This window comes from Melanotaenia boesemani, chromosome 17, assembly GCF_017639745.1.
Source record: "Melanotaenia boesemani isolate fMelBoe1 chromosome 17, fMelBoe1.pri, whole genome shotgun sequence".
Taxonomy (NCBI): domain Eukaryota; kingdom Metazoa; phylum Chordata; class Actinopteri; order Atheriniformes; family Melanotaeniidae; genus Melanotaenia; species Melanotaenia boesemani.
Genome location: NC_055698.1, coordinates 31,312,036 through 31,327,396, shown reverse-complemented (window position 1 = coordinate 31,327,396; position 15,361 = coordinate 31,312,036). Strand labels below are relative to the sequence as shown.

Genomic DNA, 15,361 nt, shown 5'->3' with positions numbered 1-15,361 from the left:
CTGCTTCCTCATAGGAAGATGTTGGGATTGAGAAGATCTTCGAAGTATTCCCTCCACCGCCTCACAACGTCCTGAGTCGAGGTCAGCAGCCCCCAATTCCCACTGTACACAGTGTTGACGGAGCACTGCTTTCCCCTCCTGAGCAGAATCTTCTCAAAGTTGTCCGGAAGTCATTCTCCATGGCCTCTCCAAACTCCTCCCATTCCCGAGCTTTTGCCTTAGCGACCGTCGAAGCTGCGCTCCGCTTAGCTCGCCGATACCCATCAGCTGCCTCTGGAGTCCCACAGGCCAAAAAGGCCCGATAGGACTCCTTCTTCAGCTTGACGGCATCCCTTATTGCCAGTGTCCACCAATGAGTCCGGGGGTTACCGCCACGACAGGCACCGACGACCTTACGGCCACAGCTGCGGCTGGCCGCCTCGACAATAGAGGCACAGAACACAGCCCATTCGGACTCAATGTCCCCCGCCTCACCCGGGACATGGTTGAAGCTCTGCCGGAGATGGGAGTTGAAACTTTTCCTGACAGGGGACTCTGCCAGACGTTCCCAGCAGACCCTCACAACACGCTTGGGTCTGCCAGGCCTGACCAGCATCCTCCCCCACCATCTGAGCCAACTCACCACCAGGTGGTGATCAGTTAACAGCTCCGCCCCTCTCTTCTCCCGAGCACAGAAGTCCAGCAACACAACACCACTCGGATTCAGATCAAGGCGGCCATTCCTCCCAAACACTTCAGGTCTCGCTGTCATTGCCCACGTAGGCATTGAAGTCCCCCAGCAGAACGAGGGAGTCCCCAGAAGGAGTCTCCAACACCCCCTCCAGGACTCCAAAAAGGGTGGGTGCTCTGAACTGCTGTTTGGTGCATAATGAGGCTACCCTTCGTCCACTGGAGTAAACCCCAACGTACAGGCACCAAGTCGGGGGGCAATGAGTATGTCCACACCTGCTCGGCGCCTCTCACCGGGAGCAAGTCCAGAATGGAAGAGGGTCCAGCCCCACAAGGACAGTGGTTCCAGAGCCCAAGCTGTGCGTTGAGGTGAGTCCAACTACATCTAGCTGGAACCGCTCAACCTCGCGCACCAGCACAGCCTCCTTCTCCGCCAGAGAGGTGACATTCCACGTGCCTAGGGCTAGCTTTTGCAGCCGAGGATCAGACCGCCAGAGTCCCCGCCTCTGGCTGCTCACACTGCACCCAACCCCTATGGCCTCTCCTGCAGGTGGTGAGCCCACGGGAGTCGTTGACTTTCTTTAGCATTTAAAATGCTTGTAGCTGATAGGTCAGATGTTTTAAAGGCTCAAATTTAGATGAAGCTTGAAATACTTGGAAAAAAAAGATGAAAACACATCATCTGCATAAGCATTCATCTGAGTATTTTTACCAATGTTTGTCACTGTTTTTATAAGAAATTCACATATGCAACCTGTATTTATTAAGAAGTTTATTTTCTACCACAAAATAAAATTTACAGCCCCTCCTCGGATGCAGCAGCACCTTATTTTCTGCTAGAAGTAAAGTTTGGCCATCGCCTGCAGGAATCTCTTCTTCCTCTTCTGTGCAGCCAGCTGCAGGACTTCTTCTGGGTTGCTGGTGTTAAGCTCTGTCTGCCCGATGGCTTTTATCTGGAGAGGAGAAACACCTCTGGGTTAAAGAGGTGGCCGTGACATGCTTCATGCACCCTTCTAATAAGCTCTGAACCATTCCACTCCTGCAGGTGTAACTTAGGTTTTCTCCTGAAGACTGTTGTATGGAGGTCATTTCTGCAGCCTGTATTCTCATCTACAACTGGTCCTCCTCAGGACCCCTGGCCTGCATGTTTTAGATGTTTCCGTTGCTCTAGCTTTTTGTCGTGGACCCTAAGCTCTGGTACAAGCTCCCTTTTTTAAAATTTTTTTTTAATTTACTTTGAAAACCAATTTTTAAATTGTGGTTTTAACCCGGTGAGAGCTTGACATTTACCGTTTATTTAGATTTTATTCTACCATGTTAGTTTTTATATGATTTTAATTCCTCTCTGTTTGCAGTGTTTTTATGGTTCATAGTTGTGAGGTCTTATGTGTTTTAAAAGGTGTGTTAAAGTACAGAAACCTCTAAAACAAGGATACTTAATCCTGGTGTCCTGCAGGTTTTAGAAGTTCCCCTGCTGTAACACACCTGACTTAAATTAACGGGTAGTTAGCAGTCTGAGTCAGGAGGAAAACTTCTAAAACCCTGCAGTACACCAGTCCTGGAAGACCAGGATTAAAACATGCAGGCCAGTGTGTCCTGAGGTCTGGGATCGAGAAACACTGACGTAAAAGATCAGCGTTAGGCAGCTGCCTCGGCACTGGTGGCAGCTGACTGTTTGAAATGAGGTTTGAGGAGTTAGGAAGCACCAGGTGAAGCTAATTTAAAGTCTTTATAAAACTCTTAATGATGCCTTTTTACAGACAAGATAATCAAACCATTAGAACTGTTTTATATCTTAAGATTTCCAGTCTGATGTACATAAATGTCACCTCTCTGAAATGGCCAAAGTCAAACACAGGCAGTTTCAAAAAAGCTAGATTCCTCCCACAACTTCCACTAAAATCAGCAAACTAAACTTTTTTAAAACCAAAGTTCAGCTTAGTTTACCGTAACTTCAATTTATTACCAAAACAAAAACCCTCAAATATTTTAAATAACATTTTTCTATATTATATTTTTATATAGGCCCTGTTTAACAAGTTGGAGCTGTTGGTGGTTAGAAATCTGGCTGCCAGCATGCAAATGCTGAACTTTAGAACCTAAATCGTCCATTGAAAGACTTCTGTTGGTTTTGAACAAACCTTAAATCTGCAGACTCAACTTCAACAAACTTACCGCTATTTGTCTCTTCTCCGTCTCGCCTCGTTTGTGGTGAATATCTGAGCACAGTCAGGAAAAACAACTGCAGATCTCATTATATAAAAGACCCAAAACAGACGAGGGGGCAGAAAAAAGGATGTAACAGCCAGTAACAGGATACGGGTAAGGTATTCCAGGATGGTGACGTCCCAGATGTAGTCGTAGAAGGAGTCCATGGCGTCGTGGCTGTAAAAACGTAACGCATCGTGTTAGAAACGGCTCTGATGGTCACATGACGTGATGCATCCTGCTGTGTTGTACCTGTTCTGCTCCTGTAGAGCTTTGAATGCAGTCATGTAGTCTACTTCTCTCAGAAACTGGCACAAAACGGCAACCTGAGGAGAATCAGACACACCAGAGCACATTCTGTCAGCAGGTATGTTTCCCGCCAGCAGGTGGTGTTGGTGCAGATTGACCTCTGACCTGCGTATGGCAGTTCATCATTGAACAACACTTTATCATCCTCTTCAGAACCTGCAGAGAACAGGAATTATTTTGGGATTAATTCACTATCCAGGTACAAATACTAATTTTTAAATCCTTTTTAGAGCCACTTTTACACAGAAAATGATAAATGTGTGAGGACGAAGAACTGAACCGTGTTTCTCTACAACATATAATGTGCACTGCCTGTGCATTTGATTGTTTCAGAGCAATCAAATTAATGGCATCAAACAAAGATGCAGAAACTACTAAAACTGGATTAAGGACGGTCCAACGCATTATTAAAAACTGGAAGGATAGTGGGTTCAGTTAATCCAAATCAGACCTAAAACCAAATTCTATTTAAATGGTGTGGAAAAGAAAACCCAGGTGAGTTTTACCTGGTCTGTGTAGACGTCAGGGGGAACTGGTTTAGTGAAGAAGTCTGAGCTGACGGCTCCGGCCTGGAGGTAAAAGTTCAGTGCAGCGGAGTACTGATTGGTCACTACGAACAGACGAAACAAACATTCAACAGTAGAACCGATATAAAAGTGGCTTTAATGTAAATCTGTACTCCGTATTTCTTTAGTGTAGAGTCTGACATGCGTACCAAAGTAGATGTCGGCCTGTGTGATGAGCCACGACTGGTTGTTGGGGTTTAACGTGAGCGCATAGGACACCAGCTCTTTGACCGTCACGGCCACCGCCTCCACGTCCACCGCCTGGATGCTGACGGACAGAAAAACAGTCACAACAGATGGAAATTAAAAGTTAATGAAAACAAACTGGAGCTTGTGGTGTGAATGTTAAAAAGTGAAAATGATCCTACTTGGACAGAGAGGGTGGCCAGATGGAGAGGTGTTCGGCTGTCACTTCATTTACTATGTCATCCTGAAGAAGAAAAACTTTCGGTTATTTATGAGACAAAAGTTTTGTAGAATGAAAATGCAGCAACAACAAAATCAAATGTTTTGTTATAATTGTTTTAAATCTGAAATCACATTTTTGTGCTCATCTGTCTGACATCACTGTTGCTGCTTTAACAGCAAGAACCAAGAAATAGAAAAGTAGTAAGGAACCGGTTCTTTTTACAGTACTGGTACTTTCAGGGAGTTTTTCCAAAGTTTGATTTTTGCCTTCTTGCCTCAGTAATCTCCAGTTTATTATCCAGGATAACTCATAAAATCTGTAATCTTTATATTGTACAGAAACATTCACCGTCCACTTTATCAGCTCCACCAGTTCAACCACTTATTAAACATCCAACTAGCCAATCACGTCATGTAGACGTGGTGAAGACGACTTGCTGAGGTTCAAACTGAGCATCAGAATGAGGAAGAAAGGGCAATTTAAGAGACTTTGAATGTGGCATGGTTGTTTGAGTATTAACTGGGATTTTCACACACAACCATCTCCAGGGTTTCCAGAGAATGGTCTGAAGAAGAGAAAATACCCAGCGAGCAGCAGTTGTGTGGACCAGGATGCAGCAGAAGACACACCGGGTGTCTCCTGTCAGCTAAGAACAGGAAACTGAGGCTAGGGTGGAGAAACGTTGCTTGTCTGAGTCTCCATTTCAGCTTTCAGTACAAGTCAAACTTTTAGTCCTGTTTTACCCCTTTTCAAAAGGCTAAAAGGTTCTTTCAAACCTCAGTTTTATACCTTTCCCGACAGATCAAAAGCTCTGCAACGACTTGGCCAATGACTTATCAAGTGAGCAACAACTCAGAGGGACAGCAGAGGTTTGTATCCTGACCTCCATGCAGACTGGGGAAGCTGGTTACCCTTCCAACAAAGAAGACCACTGCTACTACAAGCTCTAAAGGCTGGGATTATATAGAACTGGGTACTTTTAGTAGGAATGAGGCTTCGGTTCTATTAAAGACGTACTTGGACTATACTGTGGAGTCAGCGAGATGAGTGTCGTCAGCACCAGCGGTTCCTGTGAGAAAAGAGACTTAAATCATTACATGAACGGCTTCTTTTTAAATTTACATATTTTAAATACTTTTAATTTGTTCAATACTAGAATGACTTACTCTAAGTTTCTTAGTAAATGTGATGAATTTGCTCCTAGAAAGACAAGAATAAGCATGATTTTATAACCATGTAAACACAGAGGACTTGTACACATTTAGGATGTGTTTGTGACAAACTGGTGCATGATGCCCAGAGAGGACTCCCTCTGTTTGATGAGGCCCACTCGCCCATCGCTGGTCCTCTTGTGCTGGATGGAGACGCTGCAGATCTGAACCACCACATCCCACAGCTCTTTGGCGGTGCGTCGACTCTCTTTAGGACCTGGGAGCTCTTTGCAGGTGGAGGCCAGGAGCTGGCCTAACTAAGAGGAGGAGGAAGAGAGAGAAGTATAAGTATACCAGACCTTCAGAAAGCCTGGAGGAGCTCAAGACCACTTTTAGAGATTACAAAACAGTCTGACTCACTACAAGCAAAATATAAAATCCAAGAAATATTGTTTAAAGAGCAAAAAATGAACAAATGCAATATATATATATATATATATATATATATATATATATATATATATATATATATATATATATATTTATAGTTATCCTTTTAATATTTTATAAATGTTTCATTAACAGACCTCTTATAAGTGCTGTACAGGATGGAAAACAGACGTTACCTTTATGTACGGGTTGTTCATGACCAGAGAAGGCGGCACCTGCAGAGTCAGGTAGTCATTCTCTCTCCAGTTCAGCATGAAGGCGACACACTCCTCTCCCACCAACTGTCGCAGAGGCAGATCTGCAGAGGACAGCAGGACGACCTTCAGTCCACCTGCAGGGTCTGGGACTTTATAAACCGTATCCTAACGCTGCTTCAGGTAAAAAACTATAAGAACCTTTTGCACACTGACATGCATTTTATTTAAGTACTCTTAAATTTATACTTTACAAACTAAAATACAAGATAATAATGCAAAAACAGAATCAATTAAAACCCAATAAATTAAAGTAAATGTTTAGTTCAACTTGTGCTAAAAGCCAGTCCATAAAGGTAAAGCATTTAAAATGTTCCTGTGTTTGTGCAGATCTAATGTTTATGGTGAGATTCTGGGACCTGCTACAGAAAAGCCTCCATCACCTCCTGATTTTAGTTTTGTCCCTGGAATGGATTAAAAAAATTGAGGAGTGGACCTGATGGTTCTCAGAGCATGAACAAGCAGCAGCTCAGAGGTAGGAAGGAGCTCAGCCTTTAAGTTGCTTATTTATTCATTACAATAGCAATAAAAATAGCTGCTGAAATTATTAATTAGAAATTAGCTGAAATTCTGTACCCATGTTTTTTTAAATGACTAATTTTACTGGTACATTTTATCAGGAAACATGGCAACTTATTCCACAAAGACGTGGCCCTGTGTAAAAACCCTGTGAAGGAATGACAACATGACCCAAAGCAGCCTGTCTGGTGATGTGACTGTGTGTGATGTTGACATAGAAAATGTTGAGTCCTGGTGTATAAATAATAAGACCAAGATATTAGTAGATAGTCTGTCTTTAACTTTTCACCATGAAACGCTCAAATGAACAGAGACAGAGACAAACATGCAGCTTTATTCTGCACCAAATGATTTTTCTGATGCACGAGACCAGAAAACAGACAGAACTAAGGTGATGTGCGCGTGTTTTGTGTGTGCGTCTTGCATTAATTGTAAAATGAATGTTAATTAATGATGGTTTGTCTTGTAGGAGGGGCTTCCAGTATGAAGCTGGAGTGGAAGCTCATTTGCAGCTGGAACCTGGAAGACCAGCAAGAACTAGAGCCCTTTAAGAACTGAATGCTTGTCTTAGCTCCTTAAAGATATTTTTGTTATTTTGTTCAAGTTTTTAACCATTTTTTATACAATTATGCACTTTTACACAGCTGCACGTACCACTGTACTGGTGAAGCACCAGGTGAAGAGTTTCCACCTTTTCCTTCCACAACCCGCTGATTGTCTCTGCCAGTGTGATTGTTTTTTAAAATGTTTCCCATCAATCCAATCCGAAGAACATGATCTTTCCAACAGTATGTCACACATCAATCTAGTGGTATTCACAGCAGCATTGTGTAGGAAATGATAGAAGGCCCATTGTAAGGCTTTAGGAGTGGTAGTAGCTCGATTCTCGTGTTTGGCTTTGCAACTAAATCTGAGAGATGAACATGTAGAGATGCTTGTAAAAATGCAGTCAGTCTCTCTCATTGAACATAAGCAAAGAGGGAAGGCACAAACAATAGAAAACTATGTCCAATAATTATGAAAGAACCAGTTTCTAGACTTATTTTCCCACTTTTGTCTAAATAAATTTTCCAGGGAACAGCTTTTGTGGGTTCTATTACTTCTTAGTTTGATAAAGTTTTCATTTACTCACAATTCATAGCAAATACATCCTACTTTGAAACTAAAGCGATGGCGTTCACTCACCGTGAATCCTCATCTCCAGGTATCCTCTGACCCTGCTGACCAGGTCCGGGGGCGGCCGCTCTTTGCTTCCCTCAGCCGCCATCGTCTCATGAGCGCGAACCTCGAGCAGCAGCATCTCGTTCAGCATCACCTGCCTCAGCTTCGGGGAAAACTCGGTGACAAGCTCCAGGCAGGCGGAGAAAAGCTGCCGAGCATGGGCGAAGTCCTGAGATGAGAGAAAACATGATGCAGCATGGCTTCAGCTTCAGATCAACGGTCATTTTTCCTCTGAACCCTGGCGGAGTCAGACCTTTATTGAAATGCAGTGGAGTCCTTTGGCCATGAGGATATACACCAGGTCCTTGGTCAGGTTGTCTTTGATGCCGAGGATCACGTTGATGTAGTCTGGAGGAACCTCCCACTGAACGTACAAACAGCAAGTGGTTTGCTTCTTAATGCAGAACATCTTGTTTATGAATAAACATTTTTCTTTAATTCCAGTGTAATAAAACCTTGCTGTTGACTCTCCAGAAGGGCCGCTCCGCCATGCCGTGGAGCTCGATGAGGATCTGTCTGATCCTGCGAGGATCCAGTGAAAGGATGAGCTGCTGCTCCAGCTGCCCGATGTTCACAGTAGCCGAAGCTGTGGAGGAAGAAGTAACATCAGTGAGGCTGAATCTCTGAACGGAAATACGAAGCTCGCTGCAGGAGCTTTCCTGCAGACCTGCAGCAGATCTGTACCTGGGATGTCATAGAAGGAAGGCAGAGGTTTAGCACTGAGGTTAATGGTGGCCGACCTCTTCCTCATCTGCTCCACCAGGACTTTCCTCTCGTCATCCTTCAGCAGCTCTAGGAAGAGCTTATGTGAGGACACCACAAACACCAGAGACAGATCCTCCAGGCCTTCACAAAGAGTCCTGCACCACCACAAATTCAGGAGGAAGATGCACACTTCAGAGACAGATCAGATCTGTAGTGTGTTTATGTTATCATGTGATCTGTAGGTTAGTTAAGGATCATGGCACTGTTACATCACTCACTTCATGAAATGGGCCATGTTTCTTCTGGACATCTCAGAAGGACACTCCCTCTCCAGAGAACGAGTGCACACCTGCAGTTCAAAGAAAGCGTGACTTAAAAGTACAAAAACTCCCCATTTAACCAAACCTCTGCAGAGCTTCTGCCAACTGACCAACTCAGTGGTTCATCAATCCAGTGACTGCACGTAAAATATTCAGGACAGTCTCAGCTTGAATACCTCTAAAATGAAGTCCACCATTTGTTTGCTGGGTTTGAGGAGCAGCTGCTGGAAACGGACACTCAGGACTTCTCCTTCCAGAACATCTCGGACGGCGTTGCAAACACAAAGCTTTTGACACACTTCGTTCAGGCCCGACTCCCTGCTCAGAGACACATCACATCTGTTTACAGCCAGTTAACGGAGAACAGGTTCAGTTTCTGGCTGTAAAATGACATGAAGCCCTCCAATAGTAACAACAAGTTATTACAGACTTTGACTTAGTTTGGTTTGTGTTGTGGTCTCACCCTTGTTGAACTTTGTACAAGAACTCCCTGAGAACGGATCGTCTGAAGTTGTTCGGTAAACCACGGACGGCGTTGTCTTTGATGAAGGCTTCGATGACGGCCTGTAAAGTTTTATACATGGTAAATGACCCTGAACATCTTCAATCAGCATCACAGTCCCGATGTCTTCACATATCTCTTCAAAGCAACCAGACTTTTAAAGAGGTCTTGATCAATAGTTCCTATGGGCTCAATTTGGAGTCATAAATATTCTGTTGCAAACATTTGTTAACAAGTAATTTCAGAGTTTGTATTTGTAAATAAAGCTTTGTCAACCTGTGAAAAAAATCAAGTTTGTGAAGGTACAGAAAAGATCTGCATGTTTGTATTTGTTAAGAAAAATAGAAGTTCTTCTGCAAACATTACGGATGCAAAGCGATAACTGCGAGCAAAACTGTAAAGCTGAGCATTTCTGTCCCCTTCTTTACACCGCCGTCTGATTGGATGGTGACAAATCCAACTGTCCAATCAGAAAGCAGACCTGTCCTCCAGCACTGCTGCAAGGTCTTAAAGGGAAGAAGAGTTTTAAAGACAGAAAATGGTGTAATTACTTCTGGGACACAGGTGGAATATAATTTATTTAATAAACATTTAACCGTTAGGCCCCATTTTAAAAGAGAAAAATCACACTTTTCCCCTTAAGGCCCTTTTTGGTAACTGGATCATTTTTAGAAATATTAACCCCTTTAACACCTGTTTCAAATTTGCAACAAACCCTTTGTGTCCTTTAATTATTTTATTCCTTTGCTTTTACTCATATTTCTGCATTTATTTTTATATTAATCATTTTGTTATTTTTTTAATTGTTATTTAATATTAAATTATAGGTTTTTTTTTATTATTTTTGTTTTTTCCCCAATTTTTTTCTCCATTTTTCTGATGTTAAGGGGTTAAACATGAAATAAAAAAATAATAATAAAAAAAGCTTTTTTTCCAGTTAGGGTGGAAAATGTCCTCAAAATGTACAACACATGTGAATTTACTTTCCATTCTTTTATCTGTATAAATGCCAAGTTATTTACATAATGAAGCCTTTTTTTTTACTTTCTATTTTAATTCTTGAGCCCATAGTTCTTCATCTTTCTGAAAGTCTTTCAGTTTTCTTCGCAAATGGCTGTTTTTGGTTTTTTGGGGTGTTTTTTTTCTCATTTTCGGTGCAGACGTGGTACCATTCAGGAAGGGAAACAGGTAAAAAAGGCTGAAGTATCCACATGACACAAGAACTGGACTGAAAATCAGTGGCAACAGGTCTGATGGAGGGACGGGTCCTCCCCAGAACCCAGACCTCAACATGATTGAAGTAGTGTGGGATCATCTGGACAGAGAACGGAACAAAAAGACAGAAACATCCAAAGAAAAGCTTTGGAAAGCTTTGGATCCTGGAAAACTTTTCCAGAAGACTATTAAAGACTTTACAGAAAACTTTTCTAAAGCCTGGTACACACACAACGATTTTTGGGCTGTTTTTGTCTCGATTTAACCTCTTCCCGACTTTGGATGGCAAACACCCGATCATCATGAGATTTCCCTGTCCAATCATCATTTGGTCTGTGGTGTGTTACGAGCCGATTAGTCCCGATAATCTGCTCCGAAACGGGTTGTAGCCGACAATTGGGAACATTGAACAAGTTCAATATTTCAGAGCCGATTTCTGAGGAACGCCGGCGACTCGTGCATTGTGACTGCGTGGATGGTGACGATACTGGATTTATATTTATGTTTGGATGTTTTACAGAAAATATGTTTTTCAGAAATGAGTGAATCAGGAATTTTGTGTAGTACTGGACCTCTGTGGTACCTCTCTGCTACCTCATAGTTATATCACTATAAAACTCTTGTAATATTTGCACATATTATCCGACCTGGTGTTTGTGTGCCCGGATGAGACTGTTGATCTGGTCGTATTGTGTTGTCTGGGGGTCGGAGGGGTCACAGTCTCCAGTTAAAGCCCTGCAGGCGTTCCAGTAGCCAGCGAGACGCTTCTCATCCAGGTGAACGTGAACAGTCTCATCCAGCTTAAAGAATGACAGCAGACCCCTCATTAGCGGTTTCAGGCTTTGTGCTTAACATGAAAAATGTGAATACTGCGCTTTAGTACCTTCTTTAATATTTCCTTTGTCTGTCTGAAGTGATCCCGAGCTTTCTCAAAAGCCGGCAGGTCTGTGCAGCCTCGCTGAAAGAAAATTCCTCCCACATCATAATGCACCTGCAACACAACTGGGAGATTAGGGTAAAACCACACTACAAATCCCATACATCAGAACGATGTCCCAGAGACAGAGCTGCACCAACCTGACAGTGCAGCTCGTCGGCGCTGATCCGAAGACCTGCGGTCGAGGACTCGGTTTCACCGTTGGCAGCAGCATCGGCAGCCAGAAGGTCCAGAGTCCTCAGAGTGTGAACGTAGAAGTCTTTCTTCAGCCGCAGAGCTCCTTCAAGGACGCTGATGGAATCGGCTGCTTGCTCTTTGAGCTGAGATAAAACACAGACTTCAGTGAATACAGTTTTTAGACAACAGACGGGCAGGAGGGTGCTCGGAAAATCAAAGTAATTTGAATTAACATGTTTAATAGTATTATTAATGATCATATCGGTACATTTAACGACGTTCACTCACCACAGCGAGGATGTTTTCAGTCATTTCTTTCTCCTGCTGCACAATGTTTAACCTGCAGAAGAAAAAAATGTTGTTTTTGTGTGCAACTGACCTTAAATGTGAACATTTGTACAAAAAAAAATAGGTAAACATGAGTAGATTAATTCAATCAATCTTCCATCTTTAAACCACCTTTTCATGCAAAACATTGCAACACAAAGTGCTTTAAGAATAAACTATCCATCCTCCATTTTCTATACTGCTCAGTCCAGTTCAGGTCACTGGAGCTGATAAGACATTCAGTTAAAAGCTTTTCTAAAAGGTCCTCTGGAAAGCTGCTCCACAGGTGAGGACCAGAAAACTAAAACTAGTTCATGAAACAGTTTAACTCGTTCTAAATCAACAAAGAGGAAGGAAGAGTGTTTACATGTTCATCTGGTGAGGTCCTGGTTTGGTCTGCTTCTCTGGGAAGCTGCTCAGCACGATGGTTCGGATTGCCCTTTAATAACACACACACACACACACACACACAGTTAGGCAACTGACACCAGCCTGGTTGAAAATGTACATTAAATAAAGCCGGCCCTCATCATCATCAGTACATCTGTCACAAACACACACTGTTTCACTTCAGACTTCCTCTAGTTTAATCTGCTGTCTCTCACCAGCGGTTGTAGATGATGACGGCCATGGCGGTGGTGGGAGGCAGAGTGAAGAGGTCCAGGTCCACGTGTTTCACCCCTGGCGGGACTTTGCTGACACACAGGAGCTCGTTCAGCAGCATGTTTAAGACTGGAATGGTCAAACTGTCCGGGAGAAGGCAGGGTAGGTCATTACACGGGACAGGAATGATCTGAAGAGTGAACACTGAGGATAATTTTATCTCTTTTTTTCCCATTGAACGGGGGGAACACTGCTTTTTCCAAAATTTCCTTTAAATTCTACGATCCTTTGCTCTGTTGAAGTAGAAGTCACTCTTCGGACTTCTGAATGTGAAAGATTGCCTGTTGGATTAGCTGATGTTCAACACAACACATTTTGTCAATTTCACAGCAAAAATATGCTGTTTTAGCTTTAATGTCAGTGAAGAGGGATCCTCAGCATTGCACAGATTAATGTTAGATTTCCTTACATTTGGTTGCAGCTGTAGCAGTTTGTTAAGATTCAGCTAATTCTAGGCTCCATATATGGACAGGGTTGTAGGTTTCTTGTAGGGGCCCATTCATAGCGCATTTATATATATATATATATATATATATAAATCCAGGAGGATTTCTACAACTGGCCCAGAGAGCTCACAGATTGCTGCAGATCTTTTGCATCTAAAATGTGACTTTTGTAAAAACCTTTTTTTATTATTAATCAAGTTGGTGTCTGAAGCTCGTTTGATCTCCCAACTATCTTTTCCACATCACCTGCTTCAAGTAATTCACATCAAAATGGCATCACGAACAAGAAAGAAGGTCACTTCACAAGCTAAAAACTCCCCAACACTCTGCCAACACTCCCCAGAGTTCTGGGGCTGACACAACAGGTCCAGAACCCACAGGAGGTGACGGGACATCTCAGCTCTAATTTTAATATTTTAGAGTTTCAAATGAAAATAAAAATTGTTTATAAATTTATATGCACTCACATAATCAAGTCAAATCAGCTGCATCGGCTGTATCTCAACTGCAAGGCTGCGAATGCGTAGAAGCTGCCATTATACACAGAGCTGTGCTGTGTGGACAAGTGCTTTGCATTTTATAAAAATACGGTGGAAAAACAGAAATAGGGTAAATTTACATCTGTGTGAGCAGCTGACTGATGCTTTTTAAATCTGCATACCACAGGGACACATTCAGAATCCACAAAGATGTATGGAGCCATAAATAAATTTATCAAGCAAATATGTTCTTGCAAATACTGGAGGAAATAACAGAAAACTCTGAATGCACCTGCAAGACTTACTCAGTCCAGATTTGCACACTGATGTTAATTTCCTACTGAAGCATGCTTGTTACTTGAAGTCTGGTTTTACATAATTAAATGTAATGACCTCAGATCTGGAGTGCAATCTTAGAGGCAAGGGAGATTCTCTCCATTCCTTTTTTATTAAATGAAAAAAGAAGTGTCTGACGTTTTAGTTGCTTCTTTTGGGAAAGAAAATCACTATAATTATCCTCAAATCATTGGAGGCATCTGGTCTGTTAATGCCGTAATATTCAGACAGATCTGGGAAACAGAGGCCTTGTGTGCTAGCACAGCTCTCAGCAAGTGTCTGAGGCCCCATGTGAGACATTACATTTGATTTTACATTCTTTCCTTTCCGTCCATCTCACACCACTCACCCTTTCTCAAGCAAATCCAGATCCCACTTCAAGTGCGCAGCTACTTTCAGCGCCAGCAGCTTCAGAGTGCGGTTCCTGCGGTTGTCCACTGGCGGCTGCACCTGATTCTGTTCATTCACTGACGGCTTCGATGCCTGCTCCAGGAACTGGATGATCAGCTGAACTGGCGTCGGGTCTATTGGAACACACAAACACACTCATGCACCAACATTCAAACAGAGCTTCATCCTGCTTGTGTTTGTTAGGATGGGTGTCATGAAGCCACTGCAGAATACTGACCAGGATTAGATTTCTGCAGGTGGTTCTCCAGCAGGCTGCTGTCCAGGAGGAACTCGAACCAGGAGACCTGAAGAGGTGTGCTGGGCCGACTGCTGGTCACAGCCGCCACCCGGTCTGCTACTTCAGCGCTCATCCTCCCCTGGAGAGGAGGGTAGCAAAACACTGAGATTCTTAAATGATTTATTTATTACTTTTTCCTGCTTTTGTATTTTTGTTTGGCAAATTTTGTTTAAACACATTTTATATTGGTTCAAGTGCTGTGAATTACCTTGTTATTGAAGTAAACTACACAAATTTGCCTTGCATTTTAATGATCCTTCTTAATAATGACTTAGATGGTTATATATATATATATATATATATATATATATATATATATATATATATATATACAGCCAATTGTATCCCTTTTGAATGGTGATATTACACGCTTATCTTCAGGATATTTTTAATTTTCTGAACAAAATTTTCATTGCTAAATATAGTTTCTGTTTCTAGCTTAGCATATGTTTAGCTGTTGTGTTGATCGGGGAGCTTTATTTTATGAAATCTCACGTGCAGACTGGGCGGCGATTTTAAAATTATCCGCCGGTATGTTTGGACTGTCCACGTATCTAAATCAAGCACACACCCTCTCCATCTATACTGTTTTCTGGGGCAACGATGTTTGGCTAATATTCCAGCTAACTAGACAGTTTTCCGTCAGCTCGGCTCACACGGTGAAAAACTATTTTACCTTAACAAGCCCGAATGAACACCCACAGGATAAAAAAAGAGATAAATTTTATTCTAAAATCTCAGAAAAAGGTGCTGGAGTCAAAACACAGACTGATTCTCACATAATTCATTCTGTGCGTCGCCATCTTTCCT

The 15,361-nt window shown here is 42.4% G+C and overlaps 1 protein-coding gene across 1 annotated transcript; it reads right to left on the bottom strand.

Annotated features, from left to right (window-relative positions):
- Positions 1-1,426: 1,426 nt before the first annotated feature.
- ints8 (integrator complex subunit 8) lies at positions 1,427-15,361 on the bottom strand. The gene is made up of 28 exons (XM_041967103.1): positions 15,331-15,361; positions 14,492-14,630; positions 14,213-14,387; positions 12,545-12,685; positions 12,307-12,378; positions 11,901-11,952; positions 11,576-11,755; positions 11,382-11,489; positions 11,146-11,298; positions 9,245-9,345; positions 8,958-9,099; positions 8,740-8,810; positions 8,441-8,616; positions 8,212-8,342; positions 8,010-8,120; positions 7,721-7,925; positions 5,939-6,060; positions 5,445-5,629; positions 5,328-5,361; positions 5,185-5,230; positions 4,121-4,196; positions 3,902-4,020; positions 3,693-3,796; positions 3,292-3,342; positions 3,130-3,203; positions 2,990-3,054; positions 2,845-2,888; positions 1,427-1,622 (listed from the first exon to the last, which is right to left on the bottom strand). The coding sequence occupies exons 1-28, from the start codon at positions 15,352-15,354 to the stop codon at positions 1,506-1,508; spliced, it is 3,018 nt and encodes a 1,005-aa protein (XP_041823037.1). The 5' UTR covers positions 15,355-15,361; the 3' UTR covers positions 1,427-1,505.